General features: G+C 36.4%; 1 protein-coding gene across 1 annotated transcript; it reads left to right on the top strand.

The window, feature by feature from the left end:
• Positions 1–920: 920 nt before the first annotated feature.
• Positions 921–23,145, top strand: TFPI2 (tissue factor pathway inhibitor 2; the record flags this gene model as incomplete). The annotated part of the gene is made up of 6 exons (XM_080701206.1): positions 921–1,161; positions 1,212–1,394; positions 2,449–2,628; positions 4,261–4,431; positions 19,957–20,143; positions 23,064–23,145. The coding sequence occupies 6 exons, from the start codon at positions 921–923 to the stop codon at positions 23,143–23,145; spliced, it is 1,044 nt and encodes a 347-aa protein (XP_080557332.1).
• Between the last annotated feature and the right edge of the window lie 239 nt (positions 23,146–23,384).

Below are 23,384 nucleotides of genomic sequence, written 5' to 3'. Positions count from 1 at the left end.
TGTGATATAGTTCCATATGGTATTAAAAGGCATGAATTGTTCAGGTACCCTATGGCATGGGTGTGTTTCAAAAACAACGGCTGAGCCAAAGAAATGCAAAGCAGTACATACAGGAGGATTCCATTGATTCTCAATTGAAGAAAGGCCAAAACTAATCTACGGTGATAGAAATCAGAAGGCCCCAGGCCTGGAGATGGAGGGCTAGATTCAAGAAGGGGTATGAGGAAACTCTCTGGGGTAATAGAAATGTTCTCATTCTCCACCGGAGCCATCTTATACAGCTGTCAAAATGCACCAAATCGGCTACTTTAAGAAGTACTGGAGCCTTTTGTTAAATGCAAATCAAAATACGATTGGAATGTACCCACACACCCGTTTATATCCCAGAGTCTATGGAAGCTATGGTCTCCCTTCAGTTCCACGGAGCCCTCGCTGGCAGGCAGCCCTTCACAAATAAGTGGATTTCACGACTCCAGGTCGTGGGTCCAGCCTCCTTTGGTCGCGATGCCGAGTTCAAGCAGTGAGCCAAGGCCCGCAGGTCATTTCCCTCCGGCTTTGCCATTTCCCATCACTGACACGCGCGCACTCGGGCATCCCCGCCTGACCGCGGGAGAAAGTTTGGGAAGCAGGTTCAACTTTTCAACTAAGTGGGAAATTCCTCCCCGGCGTCCACTCTCGGGGCTGGGTGCGGGCTGGATCCGGGGTGGGTTCGGGGTGGGTCGGGCGGGGAGCTGAGTCACTGGCCCCCGGAGGCTCCGCACATGCGCGCCCCGCCCCGTCGGGGGTCGGCGGGACTCTCCCCAGACTTAAAGCCGGCACCCACCTCCGGCAGGCAGGACGCCCGCGCCCTCCTTCTGCACCGTCGTCCCGCCAGGGCCGTCCAGGCTCTCTCAGCCCCTCGGGTCGCTAGAACCGGTACCATGGACCCTGCTGCCCCCCTGGGGCTGCTGCTTCTGCCGCTGCTCCTGACCTGGGCTGCGCAGGGCGGTGCGGCTCGGACGCCCCCAGGTACCCCGCGCTGTCCAGGGCCCTCTCCCCGCCTCTTGGTCCCCGCGCCCCGCTTTCCCGGACCCCAGCCTCCGCCCCACCGAGCACTTTCCGCAGAGACCCCTCAGCCCCCGAGCCGGGGGACAGCCCGGGGTGCCTCATGCTCCCAGAAAGGTGCCTGACTCCCTCCCCTCGCCTCTGCTCTCCCTCTGCCCCGCCACCAGGAGACCCCTTGGAGATCTGCCTCCTGCCCCCGAAGGATGGGCCGTGCCGGGCCCTGGTTCCCAGCTACTACTACGACAGGTACTCGCAGAGCTGCCGCCGGTTCAAGTTTGGGGGCTGCGAGGGCAACGCCAACAATTTCGATTCTCGGGAGGCCTGCGAGGAAGCTTGCGGGATGATCCAGAGTAAGTGCGCCTCGCTTGCTCGCCCGGGCACAAGCACAAGGGGCCCGGGAGGAACTTAATATTTTCCAGATCTCATTTTCTCCAGTAAGTTCTCCCCCCCCGCGGCCCCTGATTTCTCAAGTGTTAAGCAAGACCCACTGGCTCATAGTTTTCCCAAACAAATCACAGATCTGCAACCACTAACATGATTCCTCTCATCTGAGTCCACAGTCCGGCGCCTGTGTGGACTCCAGAAAGATGTGTTACTTCAACCCAGGGCATAAGGAATGCAAGGGAATCATGAATTTCTATATGTAGCATTAGTTCCAAGCCTATGGTTTTTCTGTCTCCTTGATAACACCATTTCCTCCACGCATCAATCTGAAATACTTTCTATGGATTTTAAACATTAAAGTGTGACTTAACTCATTATCTAACTTTACTTTTGTTCTCTGATACCTAAACTTGACTTAGTTTAAATACACGGTGGAGATTCACAATGCTGTGTTCCACATTTACTTTTTATTTTTTGTTTTGTTTTTATATCTGCTAGGGGTTATAACAGGGCTTTGGCATTTGAGGAACTGAGCCCAAGGGAAATGGGTATTGATATAACTTTTTTTTTTTTTCTCCCTCTGATAGAAACAGAGAACAGTCTTTGTGTTGAACTTGAAAGATTTAGCATGGCTGAGTCAAGTCTGGATACACTGTTTTTAAAAAGATAAATCTATTTTTAATAATTTTACTGGTGTGTTATGGTCTTATAATCTCACATCACTGGCCAAAAATAAATAAAATGTATTTATTGAAAAAATCAAAGTCACTGGTTTAATAGGCAATCTTTGGGAGGTTTACTATTCCAATACTAAATATGAGTAATTTTTTCCCAGTTGTTTTTGAAATTGCAATCATGTTTTGAAAATAATACTAAGAAAATTGCTTTTGTTTAGTAGTTTTTGTGGTACTGAGGACTGGGCCTTGCACATGCTAAGCAAGTCCTCCACCACCGTGCTATATCCTCAGCCCCAATAAGGGTACTTGTAACTAACACTATTTAATTGCTCTTTTTTTCTAGAAGTTCACAAAATTTGCCGGTTGAAAGTCAATGAGCATCTATGTAAAGAGCCCAGAGAACAGTATTTCTTTAATCTAAGTTCCATGACATGTGAAAAATTCATATCTGGTGGGTGTAACACTAATGAGAATGTGTTCCCTGATGAAGCTAGTTGTATGGACTTCTGTTTACCAAAGAAAGGTAAGTACTGTTGTTACTATGTTTCTGTTTCATTTTTCTATTAAGACTTTAGGGTGATAACAATAATGTGAAATTAAGATGGTTTGCATGATGGTGATTTCACATATAATATTATACCAGTCTTAACATTGTTGTCCTGTGAGGGAGTAGTATGTCTCTATTTTTATTTTGGAGGGTACAAGCCAGAAGTTAATGACCTGCCAGTTTCTTAGGGCTGGAGACTAACACAGCCATTATTTAAATTTTTGCTTTCTTCTCTGATAACCATCTCAAATCTGAAAACCTGGAATTTGAAATGTTCTAAAATTGGAAACTTTTTGAGCACTATCATGTGGGAAATTCCATACCTAACCTTATGTACTTCTAGTCAAAACAAAGAAAGCACTAAAAATGTATAAAATTACCTTTGGGGTATACATATAAGGCATATATTAAATACCAATGAATCTCTTGTTTAGACTTGGGCCCCATACCTAAGATAATTTATTAGATGTATGCAAATATTTTAAAACTATGAAATGTGAAACATTTTTTGGTTCCAAACATTTGCCTGATAAAGGGAACTCGACCTGTATTTTATATCTCCTCAATTCACACATACAATTTATAGTATTCGTTAATGGACGTCATGGCCTCAGGTTTGTACGGAATTAGTTTTGTGTATGAGATAGTGGAATCTATAGAGATGTGAGATTTTGGTTAGATTTGTGTATTCTTTAGTAATTGCAAGTTGCAGCACAAAGAACTGTCTACCTCTTTTCTTTTTTCTTCATTTCTTACCTCTTCTACTACCGCTGTCCTTGAACTGATAGGTTACTTGGACAATATTTAATATTTGTTCAAAGAGATAATATAGGCATCTTCTCCCAACTCACTAGAGACACATCGATAAAAATTCAACAAACAGTAAAATCTTGCTCGGCCAGAGTTTTCAATAGAGCTGTATGGCTATACTGTGTTGAATATGCAAAATCTTGAATTAATGGAGAGAGGGTTGCTGCTGATTTCTCGTAAATTGTTTATATAGGTGTAAATGTTGCAGTAGTTGGTTACTTGGGAAATATATATATCTATAATTATACATTATATTATATATAATTATTATATACAATTAAATAATGTCTCATATGTTTATATTATGATATTGTAATGTTTATTATATGTGATATAATTATATATTTAATCATATGTTTATTCTATATTTATATAAATATATTTATTATATTATATTTATATATATATCTTGACTAATAATGGAAGAACTGATACAAACATCTAAAATAAAATTACGAGCACAAAAATGTTCACCCAAGTGTAATATGTATTATTCCTTGAAACTTAGCATATTTTTTTCTCGAACATGTCAAGTTTAAGGGTTTAATTTCTTTTAAAGTATCAAAGACAGCCTCAAAAGGAAGTTTGTCAGTTCACACAAATTTAGAATTACCAAAATATAGCACATCAGCACACCTGTAGTTTGAGACTCACCTTCTTAAATGGTTTAGTACAATATTGTGGATTCAGAATGAGGTTTGTATGGGCTTAGATTTTCTTCAATTACTTGGTACTCCTCACCACTTATTAATTTTGGTATTATAGCATTCCTAATTTTCTTTTCTTTTTTTTCTAAAGCTCCATCATTTTGCTACACTCCAAAAGATGAGGGTCTATGCTCTGCTAATGTGACCCGCTATTATTTTAATTCAAGACACCGAAGCTGTGAGGCCTTTACCTACACTGGCTGTGGTGGGAATGAGAATAACTTTTATTACATAGCAGATTGCCAGCGTGTTTGTGCAAAAGGTAGATAACTTTTTTCTTATTTAGTTTTTAAGCAGACTTTATAAATAATTCACAAGCAAAATGGCATTTCATGTGTCCATTTTAATAATAGCAAATTGCCATTTCTAGACTAACTCAGCATAAATAGCACTTAGGTGCTGATTTGTTTTGTCAAGTGCTTATACTGGCTACCTACGGTGAACATAGCTATATATTGGTATTTTTAAAGTTAGAACGGTATTAGTTGAGTGTATAATGAGTCTAAAGACTTTATAGTCCCTGAAAATAAGATGAGGTGAGCTCATAAGCATACAGGAGATGGTGATTTCAAATGTGCCCACAGTCTGGAAACATATGATGATAATTGCTATTTTGTTGACTTTAGCCTCCAAGAATAAGAAGATGCCAAAGAATCGCCTAGCCATTAGACGCCTGAAAAAACAGAGGAAGTGGTTTTAAGCATTTCTTATATGTTGTCTTGTGAGTGCTTATTGCCCTTATGGTTATATATCTGAAGAATAATATGGTAGCAAGAGGAAACAAACCATTAGTGATTTAATCACTAGTTTTCACTGATAAAAGTGACTTTATTACCAGTATATCTTTTCTACATAACTAGCTGCTATTCAAATGTGAATCTATCATTTTTAATTTCCTGTTCAACTGTTTGTAAGACCGTGTTCTTGCAGCACATAAAATGTCAAAGCAAATATGACCTGCCTGGTTCTTGGGTTTCTAGCCCTAATTTCAGAAGATGAAAATAACTTAAATAGCATAAGATAAAATTATGTACTTTTAATATATATGAGCATAAAAAGCATTGACAAATGCTTTTCATTATGAACTTAATACTTGGATTACATTTCAGACAAAATTGTAGATTTACCAATAGATTAAAAATGATTTCAAATGGTGTTATGTAGACCCTACTAGTTGTACTTGCATTTCAATTGTGTCTTATTACAGTGTGATGAATAAAGTGATTTATTTAAAAGATGATACAAAAACTTTCTGACTACATTAAAAAAAAACTAGTCAATTTATTAAAATAAGAAATGTTCTTAAAAAGATTATTCCTATGTCTTTGTATCACTTTTCATAGTTCTTTTCCTACACTTATGTGTATATATTTGTGTGTGTATATATAGAGAGATAAATGATTTTTAAAAGTTTTCCTACTGTTACATTATTTTCTAAGATAAAATGGGTTGGAGACCACTTAAGTTGTTAAAATCTTTGTACTGTTCAAGGTGTTCATATTACACCAAAAATCATGCATGATTTAATAATTTAAATTCCACCAATAAATTGCTTTTATAAATAGGAGCAATATAATATGATAGTTTTTTCTTTCTCTTTAACAGATTTTTTAAATTTTGTAGTTTCTTGGAAAAATTTACATGTTTAAAATTATGGCCCTTATTTAACAAAATTACAAGCATATTTACCCTTTGCTTAAGAAATCCCTGTTTTGAAAATCTATCCTAAAGTTAGACTGACAAATAGGTGTATGTTAACCGATGCTGAAAATAGAAACAAACTAGATGTTTATCAGCTGGGGATTGGTTGAAGAAATTGAGGAGGACTGAACAAAATTTCTACATATGGATAAATATGATCCCAAGAGTATATAAAAAGCAGAGCCTAGAACACTATGAATAAACAGACAAACACACACACCACAAAATATAAATGTAGTAGAAATGTTTACTTGTAGGTGAAAGGAAGGCACAGAGGTATGTACAGATGTGTGATGAAATCTGTGTAAATGTCCCTTATATAATTTTGATTTTGGACCATGTAAATATTTTCTAAAACTTAAAACAAAAATTAAATAACATAAATAAAAATATTTCTCTCAACATTAAAAACAAATTAAAAAACAATTGAATCCAACCTTATATGAGTGACATAACTACACAAAGAATATACACTTATTTTCATTGACTCAAAGTTGGTATTTTGACCACATATCTAACGGGCTATATCTAAAAGTAAAAAATTCTGAAGAAATATGAACAAGCATTTAGCAATAGTATTATTATTAGTGAAATTACTATTGTTATTTTTAACTTATTTCATATACATTATACTATATAGTCTATAAAAAGCAAGTCTTTACAGTTCCATAGAAAGTTTTCAATTTCAAGAGAAAAATGATACAAGCATAAAATTAAAGAAATTAAGTAAAAACCTTTAACTTTTAAATTGGAACTAGAAATATTAGTTTGAGCACAAAACATATTTGTTAGGGTTTAACAAATGTGTGTTAACATATAGATTTTTTAAAAATATGGAGTTTTCTATCCTTCCTTTGAAAAGTCTTTGAAGCAATCTGAATGGCAGGATTCAGTATACCTCCCATTCAGACTGTGGCCTCTCAGTACATTTCATGAGGCCCTTTGCAACTTAGTGAAACCCTGTTTCATAAATAAAAAAAATACTAAAAGAAAAAGGGGGGCTCTGGGAGTAGCTCACGGTACAATGTCCCTGCATTCCATCCTCAGTACCCCCCACAAAGAAAAAATAACCAGTGCTCTTAGGAGAATCTATTAATCTCTCTGCGTTTCTCTCTCTGAGTTTCTTTCTCTCCGTTTCTCTCCCTCTCCCTCTCCCTCTCCCTCTCCCTCTCCCTCTCCCTCTCCCTCTCCCTCTCCCTCTCCCTCTCCCTCTCCCTCTCCCTCTCTCTCTCTCTCTCTCTCTCTCTCTCTCTCTCTGTGTGTGTGTGTGTGTGTGTGTGTGTGTGTGTGTGTGTATTTGGTACTGGGGTTAGAACCCCAGGACCTCACACATGCTAGGCAAACACTCTACCACTGAGCTACAGCCCAGTCCCAATAGAAATATTTGAATCCAAATCTGGGGAAGAAAAACACAATCCTAGGTTATCTTATTCTAAAAATCAAGGAAACTATCAAAGGCTAATGAGTAACATTACATAGCTCCTCCTGGTCTAAAGTGCAACCATAGGAGCATTGAAATAGGTAATGATCTCAAAATATATGGACACAAGTATATGAACCTGTGAGTTCATAATTGCACACATGTATACATGTATGTGTACAAAGAAACATTTTTGGCAATTTTTCTAGGTTTTTAGGGTTTTCTCTCATTACTTTGAAAATTGATGACTTAACAGAAAGAATAAAGCAGTTATCCTTTTTTTTAATTTATGCTTTAAAAGCTGTCCCACAGGAAAACTAAATAATATATTACAAAGAATTGTTCACAAGACAGTGTCTCCTAAAACATGCAATAAAATGTTATAAAATGCCCCTCACGAAGGGATGAATCTAGGTGACAGTCATGAGTAGGTGCTGAAACCACTGCATGAAAGGTTGGTGGGGAATCGTAGTGTGGGACCAGGCGGACGTCTCTGAATCCACAGATAATTATAATAACCACCAAAGTGTGTCAATGGGCATTATTTGCCTCCTGACATGGCAAAATAAGAAGTGCATCCCCTCCCTGAGGTATGCTTTCAGAAATAAATAAAAAATGAATTAGAGTCAAGCCTCTACATATCATAATCATACTTCCAGATTATAAGATAATAATTGTGGATAAGGGAGCAAGTTATAGGAAAACAATAAATAGGAAATAACCTGCCTAGTCCACAATGTTGTATATAGGAGAAGTATCCTGGTTTCTTCAATCATTAGAAAACTTTTCAAATGGGAAGAGGAGGCAGTACCTTTATACAGCATGTGGCTTCAAAACAAAAAGCAGCCCGCCATTGAAAAGGTTTTTGGTTGAATAAGTCTTGTATTTGTATGTGTTTCGGTTGGCTTTGGAGAACGATTACAGAAGAAGAATCTTTGGTGTACTCTGTTGTAGATCCCATCTGAGGGTTCAGGGAGGTCATAGAATCTCTAAAGGGAGCCTTAATTTGTTATCTCCTGCTTTAACCCTCTGTTTCCCTTAGGGAATCACGGATGCAAATCAGCCTATGTTGGTGACTGACTCTTCTGCATGGGTAGGAGGTAGATCCTTCACATATAGCTTTTCCAGTGACCCAAACCTCACCATTTCATTAACCACATCAAACATCACCTTGTAACCCATAAACATATACAATTATTGTTTGCCAAGTAAACATAAAATTAAAATAATTTAAGCTGGGAAAATATAAAGCATCATAGGACATTATATAAAGGACATTATATAAATCATAGAACTGTACAAAGCGATCCTAGGACGTTCTGTAGTCAAAAAGGAAATTCCTTCTTAACCACAGTCAGCATGAAGACAACTCAGAACTGTGGTTTCCCCAGACAGCCTGATTACAAGGAATGTCTCATTCTGTGACAAAAGGACAAAAAAAGAATGGGGTGGCCTTTAATAAGATTAGTCTCGTATTTAAAAACAATTACTCTGTATTATAACTCATGTCTACTTTCTTCACATGTTTTCACAACCTTGACCATGGGAATGGCCACGGGGCCTTTCCCATTGCCTGGACTCCTCCAAGTACACATCCTGTCTCTTTGACTAACGTTTTCATTCAGTAAGGGCAGACCCTGCAGAGCCTCTGTCCCTGTATGGTAACAGGGGCTGTAAAAATTCTAGCAGCGGTTCAAACAGAGATGAAGTGGACCTAAAACATAAGTGTCTGAAGGATGTCTATTAATTCTTCTTTGGACTTTTTTTCTTTTGTTTGTGTGTGTGCATGGGAGGCACTCAGGAGTGAACCCAGGGATTTCTATCTCTGAGCTACACCCACAGCCCAATTTTATTTCTTATGTTGAAACAAGTTTTCACTAAATTGCCAAGGCTGGTCTCGAACCTGTGATCCTCCTGTCTTCACCTCCCAAGTAGTAGAATTACAAATGTGCACCACCACAGCTGGCTTTCTTTGGACTTCTTATGATCGGTACACTCCAGTATGGTGTTAGGAGCTCATCTTCACAAGCTTCACGTTTCTAGTAAAATATGTCTTTTGAAAAGATATGGGAATATGGAAAAGTACAAAGTTGTAACTTTAATATTCATGTACTGATATATACTTAGAAATGGCAGCAAGCAAATATGGGAATTAGAAGCAACCGAAATTATTTATTTTCCCTTCCCCTACATATTCAGTTATTCACCAAGTACATCTATTTAAATCTATTCTAATCCTCTGTACCTTGGTGGCAGGAAAATTGTCTTGTTCTTTCTGCCTATATCTGCTCTGTATCCAATCATCCACACTGATGCTATGGTAACCTTTTTGGGAGAAAAAAATATGATCAGGTTATTTGTTTGCTTAAAACTCTTCACTGATTTAACAATTCTTCAGTGGTTTTCTATTAAATTTTACATTAAACCGGTTGTGGTGGTGCACGCTTGTAATCCTGGGAGTATAACCCGGAGGTAGAGGGCCCCTGGGTTCCATCCCCAGTACCACAAAAAAAAAAAAAAAAGATTTATGTTAGTTAGTCTCCAAGCCTCTAGTATATCATTTAATTTCTTATGTGTGGACCATGACAGTCCTCTCCAGATTAATTTCCCATTATATCGCCATCACTGAATTCACAATTCAGTGGCACTGAAGAGGTCTGCCCGCACACTACTTTAATTTTTCTATAATGTGGTTCTCAGATTCTGTGTATGAGAGCCATGTGAGGAGCCAGGTATACAGCATGCTCCTATACCCTGTGCTCAGAAGTTTTGATTTACTGGGTTTGACATGATGCTAAGATGCATATTATTAACAATGACTCCAGCCATGCATGGTGGTACACAACTGTAATCCAAGTACTTGGCAGACTGAGACAGAATGGTCTCAGGTTCTAGGACAGCCTGAGCAAGTGGTGTGACTCTCATCAACCTAGTGAGACCCTGTTACAAAATAAAAATAAAAAATAGATCTGGGCATATAGCTCAGAGGTAGACTTCTGGGTTGACTCCCCAGAACACATAATAAGACAGTCACTCAGACTCCAGAATCTGAGGATGTACGTGCATTGCACTTTGAGAAACATTGTTTTATAACTCATCAGAAATTAGAAATGCCTCCCTCCTTGTAAACATTTGGCAAAGTGAATCTGCTTGTAGACAAGGCACACACAGAGCACACCATGACCTCCCCAAAAGGTTAATCATTTCTCCTAAGGGCTTGTCTAAATCTAATGCCACCTCCTAGTTGCAGTAATACAGTATTTAATTATTTTCTTAGAAGTTTTGTTAAGGTATCTAAGTTTTTCACATAAAACTAATAGACTAATTTTTATTTTAAAATATATTATTATGATGGCTGTATCCGAAATAGAAAATAAAATTAAATGTATGGATAAAAATTAAAACAATCTAGAACTTTACGCCCAAGTGATTAATAACCACGTTTACATTTTCTTGAGGTGGGAATAACTTAATCAAGAAGTAAAACGCACTTCAGTGCTCTCAGTATACACCGACAAATTGCGTAACACAGTTATATCAACTTATCTACCACTAAAAATATTTTATAGGAATATTTGCATTAAATGAAAAAATTCTCTATCTCACTTTATCTTTCATATAGTAGCTTTACAAGGATGTTGTCTGACTTTCTGTTCTCTGTAAAATGTCGGGGATTTCCCTGGATCACCAACAACAAAGTCCCAGTGGAGCCTTATAAGGGGGTTTGGCTGGCTCAGTTTCTCAGCTCAGGAGCACTCTCTTCTGTTGATGTTTTTAAGGACTGACGCCAGTCTTTACTAGTTGGCAGGTCTTCTACACTTGTGACTCTTTACTTACTACAAGGTCCTTACATTCCATCTCTTTCTTCTCTCCTTCCACTTCCTGCCGGGAGTCTCCAAGGGCTATCTACTTTGAAGTTGCCTCCCTCTTCACCCTAAATAATGACTTTCCAAGACTGCACCCTCTGTTTTGCCATTCTCATCCCACCTCTGCAGAGCCGCAAGAGCTATTGTTTTGATCTAGCAGAAGGCCGACCTGTGAGAGGAAGCCCTCCTTCCCATGGGGCAGCATTATCTGTGTTTCACCAATGCCAGCACCCAACTGCAATCTCCTCTTTTTCACAGATTTTTCACCTTCTTTCTTCAGTTAAATGTAAAGTGAAGTTTATGATTTCTCTTTTTTTTTACTTTTGCTCTAGATGCTATGGTAGTTTTATTAAAATTCCTTAAGGTGAGATTATTATTGACACATATTCACTGTTATCCTAGGGAAATTGGAAGCTCCGAAAAGCATATTAAAATAATCTTTAATGTATTAAAGAAGATAAATCAGTTTTCTTTTTCTCTTTTTAAACCTAATCTCATTCTATATTCATCTGTCTTAATATATACAGAATAAAAATTATAAGTTGAGACTTTTCAGAAACTAAACTCTTTAACTCATGCTTACATTTGTAACCTTGCCTTTCCTAGTATTTGATGCTAATATATCTTCCGCAAATTCACAAATTGGTATGGCCCTAGACTAGGTTTTTGTAATAGAGGCCAGCTACTCCCCACTGAGACTGAAATGGATGCGAATCTTTTATTAATTTTATATCCTTTGCTTAGATAGCTCTTTTGATATTTGATACTGAAGAAGTCTGCCCTCTGTTCTTAGCCACCCTCTCCTGGGAATTTTCCATTTGAATCACAGCACTACAATTATCATGAGAAATTGATATTCTACACTGTATTTTAGAGTTAATCTTCTAAAATAACTTTATTTTTACTTGTGAAATGCAATTTTTTACATGGAGAAGTTTCCCATCTATAATTTTTAATTTAAAGAATATATTCTCAACCCCTTTATATATTTTAAGTTCATTATAGGTAGATGGATACTGGTATATCATTGGTTTAATTACTGCATGCTGAAAACGCATATCAAATATAGTCTAAAACTTTAAGTGGACCAGAAAACAACTTTTTGACAAGATCACTGTCTATAAAAAATGTTCTTTTCTAACTCTCTAGCTTTTGTGTGTAAATGCCATTCACCTAAACTAATAGTCAAGGCTAGTCTAACCTCAAGATTAACTATTGTACTTGAAAGGAACAACTATCTTTTAAATCAGGATACTTCAAAGTGACTAAGTCAATAGTGTTAGCACATGTTAAAGCAAACATTTAACCACTAAAAGCCAGGTATTTGCCTTTTTTTTTTTTTTTATAAAAAGGACCTCTGAACATGGTGATGTATCTGTAATCTCAGTACTTGGGAGGCTGAGACAGGAGAATCACAGGTTTGAAGACAGCCTCAGCAAGTAGTGAGGCTCTCATTAACCTAGTGAGACTGTTTAAAAAAAAAAAAATTGGGCTCTGGGTGCAGCTCAGAGGTAAGATTAGCATTGTTTATGCAAAAGTTCCACTGTGTTTTGTTACTGTCTAAAAGTAGTTTTTTTTAACTATTTGGGTACATTTATTTTTAGGTTAATTCTAAAATCTGTTTTTCAAGTTAAATAATATCATCCCATTTGTACAATATCTATGTTTCTATATGCAAAATAACTATTATCTGTAATATAAAAATTTATCAATATTGTGAAGGATGTAGATAGAGAAACATACCTTAAGTTATACTTTATTTTCTAGATCCTAGCATTAAGATGAATGGAAGGACCAGTACCAATCTATGAGAACCTTCATGCTTCACTTGGATGGTTTAAGAGTACTAGGAGCTGGGAGGCTGCTTCAGTCACAGATGACCTCTCTCGGTATCTGACTTGAGAGTCAGGAAGGACCCTCCTGAACATGATCCCAAAGGATGCACTGCCCAGCAACTGTCCCCACCTCTGGTGAGTTTTATTTCCTTGTGCTACAGTAGGGTTGTTTTGCCCAATTACTTATACAAATAAATTGGTTCTTCAAAGGAATGTAGGCTTGCACTGAATACATATTCTGCTTGGTGTGTTGGAGCGCGCACATGCTCAAAGGGGGTTCTTGGAGGTACTGTGTCTGAAAGGAATCAGGTATGTTTCACTCACAACATCTGTAACTCTTACTCTTTCTTTTCTCTGTGCTGGTGATTTCTTGGGACCCATTAATTACTTGATAAGCCTTATGGAAATAGAAGGCTGACAGAATTGTCTTCTCTGCAATAGATTAGGTTCAAAAGTCTAAGATGTTTACTATAATTCCATGCATTTTATTTCTTTTGAAGGTTAACAAATCTAAATACCTGCCTGCTTTCCTCAAAGATATGATCTCTTTACTGGCTCTTAAAGGTAAAGAAAGGAGTGAAATGCACACGGGCTTCTTTGTAGGATGTGATATCAGAATCACATTGAATTTTTCTGGGTACTTAATTATTTATTCAAATGTTTTTGTTTGTTTTGTGGTACTGGGGATTGAACCCAGCAGCATTCTACCTTCAAGGTATACCCTCATCCCTTTATTATTTATTTATTTTTACTTGGAGACAGGGTCTCACTAAGTTGCAGAGGGCCTCATTCGATTGCTGAAGCTGGCCAAACACCTATGATCAAAGTTTCAACAACTATTGAAATGATCATGTGACTTTTGTCCTTGGTTCTATTTATATGGTGAATTACATGGATTGATTTTTGTATGTTGAACCAGCCTTGCATCCCTGGGATGAACCCTACTTGGTCATGGTGAATGATTTTCTTGATGTGGTTTTAAATGCATGTTGCTAGGATTTTGTTGAGCAGTTTTACATTCAAGTTCATCAGTAATATAGGCCTATAGTTTTCCTTCCTTGAGCTGTCTTTATTTGGTTTTGGTATTAATGTGATGCTGGCTTCATAGAATTTATTTGGGAGAGTCCCGTTTCTTTCTATTTCACAAAATAGACTGTAGAGTATCAGGATTGGCTCTTCTATAAAGGTTTTATAAAATTCACTTGGGAAACCATTTGGTCCTGGGCTTTTCTTTGATGGTAGGCTCTTTATTGCTGTTTCAGTCTCTTTGATTGCTATTGGTTGGTTTAAATTTTCTATATCTTCTTGACTCAGTTTAGGAAGGTTGTATTTATCTAGAAAGTTGTCAATTTCTGCCAGATTTTCTCTTTCATCGGAATATAGTTTTTCAAAGTAGTTTCTGATGATCCTCTGGATTTCTACACTATCAGTGGTAATATCTCTTTTTTCAACTCTTATCTTCATAATTTGGGTTGATTTTTTTTTTGTTAAGTTGGCAAGTGGTTTATCTATCTTGTTAATCTTTTTGGGAAACCAGCTTTTGGTTTTGTTGATTTTCTGTATTTTTTTTAATTCTCTACTTCATCGATTACTGCTCTGATTTTAATAACTTCCTGCCTTCTACTGGCTTTGGGGTTATACTGTTACAAGCGTGAGCCACCATGCCTGGCTAGATCATACCTTTTTAAGAAGAGCTTTTCAATAGTTTATCCTTGGTTATGGCTTTTTCTAGCTTATTAGGCTTCTTTAAAAAAAAAAAAAGACAACTTTGGTTAGCTGGGTGTATTGACGCATGCTTGTAATCCCCACTCTTGGGAGGCTGAGACAGGATGATCGCACAGGTTTGAAGCCAGCTTCAGCTACCTAGTGAGGCTCTCAGAAACTTAGTGAGACCCAGTTTCCAAATAAAATATAAAAATAGGTCTGGGAATATAGCCCAGAGGTAGAAGGCCTCTGGGTTCCACCCCCAGTACCACCCAAAACAAAACAAAACAAACAAACAAACAAAAAGTTTGGTTAATTTTTAATTATTATATTTTATTTAATTTGGTGCATTGTAATCTTACATCATGTTAAAGTATAGAGTGTCAGAAAAATACACGCACACAGCTCTTGGTGCCCTCCTATCTGGTCCCACCCCCCTTCCTCACCCTCCTGGTGCAAGTCTTTGGAATCGGCATTGATGGTTTTGTATACATTCATAGCATTATTTCAACTGTTGCATCTTTATGACTTTGACCCTTGTTTTCCTTCCCTAATCTTTTCTCAGTCACTCCTTTGGTGTCTCTGCTTATCTATTTGATGTTGCCCTTATTTCTGAATATCTGTCTTCCACATATACGAAGAACATACATCTACTCATTCACTGACTGCCATACTCTCTTAATATAATACTCTGGAGTGCCGTCCATTTTCCTGCAAATGGCATGATTTTGTTCTTCCTTATGGCTGAGTAAGATTGCATGTGTGTATATACCAGATTTCTGTGATTCATTAATCTGTTGATGAACACCTAGGCTGGTTCCATAATTTGGCTATTGTAAACTGTGCTGCTATGAACATAGGCTATAAAATCATTATAATATTCTGATTTTATATTATATATTATATATTCTGATTATATATTATATATTCTGATTTTATTTTATATATTATGATTATCATTATAATATTCTGATTTTATTTCCTTTGGGAAGATGCTATCAATTGGTGGCAGTTCTATTTCCAATCTTCTGAGAACCTTGAAACTGATCATCATAGCAGCTGCTCTATTTTTCAAGCCACCAACAATGTAGTAGGGTTTCTATTTCCCCACATCCTCGCCAACATTTATTAGTAGGCTTCTTTTTTCTTTTTTGTGGTATTGGGATGGAACCCAGGGGCCTTCTACCTCTGGGATACACTCCCAGACCTATTTCATATTTTATTTGGAAACAGGGTCTCACTAGGTTACTGAGAGCCTCACTAAGTAGCTGAGGCTGGCTTCAAACTTGCACAATCCTCCTGTCTCAGCCTCCCAAGTGCTAGGATTACAAGCATGCACCAACATGCCCAGCTATTATTAGGCTTCTAAGTAAACAAATATTCAAACATGATTTTACTGTTTTTATAAGTTCTAATAAATTCACTTCATTTCCTCATCAGTGCAAAAATTTTTTATAGATTCTATTAACAGGTTTCTTGTACTTTTCAATTTAAGCGTGTGTGTGTGTGTGTGTGTGTGTGTGTGTGTGTGTGTGTGTGTGTGTGTTACTGGGGATTGAACCTAGGGGCATTCTACCTCTGAGCCACACCCCCAGCCCTATTGTTTTTATTCGTTATTTTGAAACAGTGTCTCAGTAAATTGCAAAGGGGCCTCACTAAGTAGCTGAGGCTGGCTGCAAACCTGCCATCCTCCTGTCAGCCTCCCAAGTATTGGGATTACAAGAGTGAACAATGAGTGCAAATATCTACAATGTTGGTAAATATTTTTGTTACTGTTTAGGGAAATCTATAAGTTTTTCTAATCCAACTCAATTTTAATCTGACAGTCACATAAAATAAATTATGTATGATTTTTATTATTTTAAATGAATTGATGTTTATTTTGTAGCTCAAGATATCATATCTTAGTGAAAATTCCCAACTGTGGTTAAAAATCTGTATTATTTTTAAGCTTCATATTTTTTTATTTGTTTATTTGGATAATATTTTGTTTGGTGGGCACAAATTTAGCGTCACTGCATATTTTGGTAGATTAGTTCTTTGATTACATAATAATCTATGTAAGACCCCTTCTTTCTACAATTTTCTTGGCTCTTATGTCTGTGTTATCAGACATTAATATAGCTGTTCCTTCTCTTTAAAATTAATCATGTTTGAATGATAGATGTTTCTATCCTCTTACTTTCAATCTACCTAAGTTGTTGAATTTGAAATAAGTTTCCTATAAAGAGTATAATGTTGGGAGATTTATTTTATTACCTTGACATTATATTTGTCTTTTGTGTAGAATATGTAGACCATGTACCTTTAAGATAATTATTGACATACTATAACCAAATTTATTTGTTATCTTTCATCTTGTTTTTATTCCACTATTATTTTTCTTGCTTTCCTATGGATATTACAACATTTTTTAGGATTCCATCTTTATTTATTAGGATTTATAGTACATCTATTTTTATTGTCTTCATACAGCTGCCTTAGGTATTACAGTAAATATGTGTGACTTATAATAGTCTACTGATATCAGCATTTTATTAATTGAAATGAAGTGTGGAAAGTCTCTTTCCAATTAAATCCTTTTAATTTTACTACTTTTGAATTTAAAGTCTTGAATACCACGCAGCATTACAGTTTTTGTTTCAATTACAAATTTAAACAAATGTGAATTTGACATTTATTATGTGTATCATAACTATATATATAAGTATATATATATATATATCTTTTATCTGTTGTCCCCCTTTTCTTCCTAATTATAGAAATCTTTCTTTTATACATTTCTTTCTGTCAGAAGTATTTTCTTTAGTCAACCTTTAAATGTATGTCTGCTAACAAAAAATTAGTATTCCTTCATCTGAGTTGTCTCAATTTCTTAATTTCTAGAGAATAATTTTTCTTGGTATATAATATGCAGCTGAAAGTTGTTTCTTTCAGCACTTAAAAAATGCCTCATTTCTTTCTGGCCTTCATGGTTTTAGATAAGAAATCCTTTGCCATAGAAATTGATGTTCCCTATGAACAATATATCCTTTTTTCTCTGGCTGCTTTCATGATATATTTTTGTCTTTAGGTTTTAGAAGTTTAATTATGGTAGTATGAATTTCTTTGGCTTTTACTCTATTTGGGGTTTGCTTAGCTTACTGACTTTTATTTATTTCATACTTGGGGAGCTTTCAGATATTATTTCATCATTCTTTCTGCTCAGCTCTCTTTTTCCTTTCCTTCTGAAATTTGATGTTAAAGTATCTTTTTTTTTTGTAGACTAAAAGGTCTCTAAACTTTATTTTAATTTTATTTTTTGTTTTTTTTAGTCTTGTGTTTCTCATATTGGGTGAATTCTACTAATCTGTCTTCAAGTTTACTGACTCTGTGCCTTGGTATGTCCACTGTATTTCTGAATTTATTAAGTGATTATTTTTGTGTTTTTAATTGCATTTTTGAGTTCTATGATTTCTCTGCAAGCTATATATGGTTGACTGATCAACTGTCCTTGTTAGTAGTCTCAGATTTCTCTGATGTCAAAGAGATTTTCATTAAATCCCACAAATAATGAACTTGCATGGGTGGTGGGGATCAGGAAATAATAGATCATATTTGTCTTTTGTTAGAAATAACTCCATATTGTATGATTTCTCTACTTCCAGGTCCCTGAACCAGCTTGCCTTGATTTATATAGCCATTCCAGCTTTTCCCTTAATTACTTATTAATGTTATTTTCTAGGATTATATTTATGTTTAGAGAAGAGGAACAGAGAGAAATGGGTCTAGGCCATCTTTCCTGGACTGTTACTCTTCTTCATTTACTCTTGATTAATGACAGACTTCCTTCAGCATGAGACCTAAAATAATCAGCTCTCAGTGTAGATAAGACTAGTCATATTAGATGGATAGGATGAAATTGTTATTGTCGTTCCTGTTTTTCCCTATAGATTTCAAATACTTAGCACAATGCCTAGTAAGTTTTTGGCAATCAAGAACCACTTTTTGTATGTATGTATGTACATTCGGAGAGATGAATTTCCAGGAATAAGTCATCTTCCACGTTTATAATATGGTTATCTCTATTTCAGGGTGGAGTCATTGATTTGGCAAAAAGACATTAAAATCCCATTTTTTGTGTGTGTGACTTACCACATTATATAGAACACCAAATATTCTTTATTTGGGAATAAAAAGCAGAAGTTAATTTGTGTCTGGTGGGTCATAGCTTCTTGCTTATTCACCATAGCTATCAATTTTGAGCAAGAACTAAGTAGTCAGGTTTCCTCTTCCTGCTATATTTTCATTTTTACCTAGATATCGATCACTACCAGGACCACAGAGGCTGTGCAGACATGACTTGATCACTGTGAAATGTGTAAATCAACAACGGCAAACATTCTCACTACTACAGAGAAGTCAGGAGCAGTAATGGCTAAGTTCATGCCCTTCAATCACAGTGGGAGAGAGACAATCAGTTTAAATTCTGTGAAGGAGGGAGTTAAAAAATACAATTTAGCATGTAATAATGGTGAATTTTTGCCTTACTTATTAAAGCTTTTTCTATGAATAGTGGATGATTACAAATAGATACTTTGATTTTCTGCAGAAATTGCAAGGCTACATTTGTTGTAGGGGAATCAACTTTGTTCTCTCAGAATAATTTTGCATTTCTTCTAATGGTTGAAGAAAAAAAAGGTAGGTTTTCTTTCTTATCAATGTCAAATGTAATTAAACAGAGAGATTTGGATTACCCAGTGCTGGGACTCAGACTTTCTAACACACAAAATGTGTTTCTTAGGTGAGTGAGACGTGTATTGCTAATGGCCTGGTAGCACAGTCACCTCAGGTAAGTCTGCTGAGTGTGCAAGGCTATGGGTTGAGAGGAGAAGGAACAGTCAGCTTTTCTCAGTTGCAAAACAAGGCTGTAGCCTGAGCTGTGTAGGGATGAAGGGGGTGGCTGATGTATCCACCCTCCTAGGGAGCAGGACAGAGCTGGGACAGAACCAGGGGCCTGTAAGGTGCAGTGAAGGGTTCTGTGGAAAGAAGCATCTGGACAAGTTTGTACAATGTTGTCAGGTGGCAGATGCCACAGGAGTGGGTAGATGCCATTCTGCTAACTGTGGTATTTTGGAAATAAATACACCAGGATCTTCTTTGCAGTGAGCTGGCTTAGAACTAGGGGAAAGGAAAGCTAAAGAGACAAGGGTGTAAATAAACAGGAGTTGATTTCTCTCAGCCAAACCCTGGTGAAGGGATTGAACTGTGTTCTCATATAGGAGGAGTGGGAAACCTTCAAGGCTTGATATACATGGCCTCTGTAGACAGTACAGATATCATCAAACTGGTGTTAACAAGTGTCGCCTCCTGCCTGTGCCTGAGGCAAATGGCAGATGTGGGTCCCACTTATGGTTGGCTGCAGCAGCAATATGTCAGGAGGGTGGGGAGAACCATTACCTGGACAAGGTATATTAGGTGATTATCCAGACCGACCTTAGCATGTGTCAGACCAATGCCAGAACATCACCTTGGGAAGAGTGATGAGTGTGAAAAAAAATTGCATCCATCAGGAGGGACCTTTTGTGAATCTCAGGTGAGAACAGGATGTGCTCAATTCAAATCAGGTTGATCATCAGCGAGGTGATGCAGATCTCTTGGTCCAGAGCTTCTCTGAATGGCGCACAGTCTCCAGAGACTTCATAAAGTGATACCCCAGAGAGCACACTCTTGTGTAGCTTCTTTCGCTTAATACATTATTGTGTGATAGTGTAAATAATTATTTTTAGTGTTAAGTAGTATTCCATTATACAAATATCCTATAGTTGATTTACCTATTCCCTTGCTGATGGACACTTAGAGTATTTTCAGTGTTTGTCTACTTTAAATAAGGCTCCAATTAATAATTTGTTTAAGTCTTTAAGAATGTGTTTATTTCTCTTGAAAAAACTTTAGGAGTGGGACTTTGGGGTTCATAGTGAATGTTTAACATTTTGAAAATTGTGAATCAGTCCACAAATATGGTCTTATTAGTTTATATGGCATCAGTAACATGTATAAGTTCTGGTTAATACACATTTTTGCCAACACTTACATGGCCAGTCTTCTTAATCATTCTAGTAGTGGCAGCTCACCTTGCTTTTAATTAGCATTTCCTCGATGATCAATATTATTGAGCACTTTTTCATTCGTTTTCAGGACATTTTTATATTTTTCTTTGTAAAATGTTTACCAAAGTTTTTTGTCTTTTTAAAATTTGTTTGTCTTATTGTTGAGCGGCAAGAAATTTTCATATACTCAGAATATAAGTCCATTGTCAGAAGTAAGTTGTGCAAGTATTTTCTCCTAATTCCTGACTTGACTATGCATTGTCTCTATTAGAATCTTGTGATGAGCAAAACTTTTAATAAGTCCAACTTATGAGGATTTTAAAAAATACCTATTGCTTTCTGTTTTTAGGGAAGTCTTTGTGTGCTTCTAGTTAAAAAAGACAATCTCCTACATTTTGTTGAAGATTTGTCTGGCTATTTCTTCTTAAATGACATTTTTTTAGTGGTGATTTTCAAAAAGATTTTCTATTTCACATCAGTGGTCAAATGCATTGGCATCAAGTTTGTCATTTTTTTTTTACTATCTTTACATGGCTGCAGGATCTCCTTTATTCCTGATGTTGTTCATTTGTATTTGTTCTCTTTCTTAAAATTAACTGTGCTGTGGACTCATCAATTTTATAGATATTCTGAAAGGAATTTTTGTCTTGTTAATTTTATTCATTGTTCCTCAGTTTTCTACTTAAATGATTTGTGTCCTTTATTATTTTTTTTCTTATCTACTCATTCTTACTCTGCTTGTTTTTTCTATCATCTCCTTGTATAACTTTAAGTAATTTATCTTAAGCCTTTCTGCTTTCAAAATATAAATATTTAAAACTGCATTTTTTTCTATATCCTGTATTAAATTTTTTTTTGAATTTTGCATTCCACAAGGTTGATATGTTGTTTTTATTTTCATTTATTTAAAATATTTTTTTTACTTTCCTCAAGATTATATTTTTGCTTCATGGGTTACTTAGAAGGGGATTATTTAATTTCCAAATACTTTAGGCTTTATGAATATCTTATCATTATCGAGTTTCAATTTAATTTTATTTTTCTGAGAATATATTCTATGACAATTCAATTTTTGATATTGAATTATTATTGATATTCAGAATTTTAATGGCATATAATAGTTAAGCTTCTAAATGTACTTGAAAGTTATTTTTATTTCACAGTTTTAGATAATATAACTATTATCTGAAAATCCCAACATCTAGGTTATCTTAGGGTTTATTTATTTTGATAGATTTTTTTTCTTGTGCCTCATAAACTAAAAAGCTTTGCTGTTGAGTAGTACTTTATAACTCTATTGAAGTATAATTGACATTCAAGAAACTGTATACATTTATGGTAGTGTGTGTGTGTGTGTGTGTGTGTGTGTGTGTGTGTGTGTGTGTTTATGTATGAAACCTTCACTACAATCAATTCCCAAGTTTCTTTCCTTGTGGCCCTTTGCAGTCTATCCAGTAGTTTTAGATTAGCCATGTGTATGATGTACTATAGAGACTGTAGTTTCTGTTATCTTCCTCTGAAGGATGTTGTTTTTTTGTTGTAGTAGAGAGATGCCTTGTCTGGCTTCAGTGTCTCATTTTGTCTCCCCTGTGGAGAGCAGCAGTTGAAATCTCTATGCACTTCTCCTAGAATTTCAACTGATTTGCACAGAGGACGTCCTGCAACTTCCCTTGTGCAAACAAGGTTCAGTTGTCTGGGTTTATACTAATATTTTTTGTGTGTTCCTCTTTGTGGCTTTCTCATTTGAGGATTTTCTCCCTTATGCTCTTTTTGTCACTGCTGCTACACTCTATTATCTTACTCCTATAGTGTTTAATGACTTTGGAAGAAAAATAAGGAAGTTATTTTTAAACTTTGTCCAGAATTTATCATTGATTTCTGCAGGAAGGTTATTCTGCTGCAAGCTGTTTCTCCATTACCACGAGGCTCCTCCAGGATTCATCACTGGGCCATGCCAAGACTTCTGAGACCCATCAGCTCCTGCTGAACTAGTTATCAAATGACCTTGGCTTCAACTGATACCTGTGAGTAACATGAAACTGGATGGGAAAGAGTGAAGTTTGCTTCATAGTTCCCTCTTATAAATAAAACACATTACAATCCTTGGTGGGTACTCATTTGGGGCAGAAATTTACTTAGTCTACAATTTATGTTGGGCTGAAAATTTCACATTTGAGTAGACTGGGGTGCAGCTCAGTCCACATGCATGGAGGCAGGGCAGCTTCTCTTGGAAGCAGGGTAAGCAGTTGTAAATTATGTTGCCCATTGCCTTTCCACAGCAATTGGATGAAGGGGAACCAGGGCAAAGGGCTGAAGGATATGGATGAGAAGAGATGCAAGGCATATTTTAAAAAGAAGTGAAGCCATCTACATGCGTTTCTGATCTGCTAAGTTTTTTTTTTTCCACTTGTGGTTCATTGAACTTGATTTGCAACTATGTAATTCCAGCAGTGGCAGATCTAACACAAATAATGTGTTAAAAGGCATCAAAAAGAGTAGACAAAATTCAGCTTCTACAGAGCCATTTTTGTCTAACAAATTCTCACGTTTGATTATGGGGTGAGATACAAATGACTGAGTGGATCATCAAATCTCCAGTT

Source organism: Muscardinus avellanarius, assembly GCF_963383645.1.
Source record: "Muscardinus avellanarius genome assembly, chromosome: 9".
NCBI lineage: Eukaryota > Metazoa > Chordata > Mammalia > Rodentia > Gliridae > Muscardinus > Muscardinus avellanarius.
This window is presented reverse-complemented; position numbering and strand designations above follow the sequence as displayed.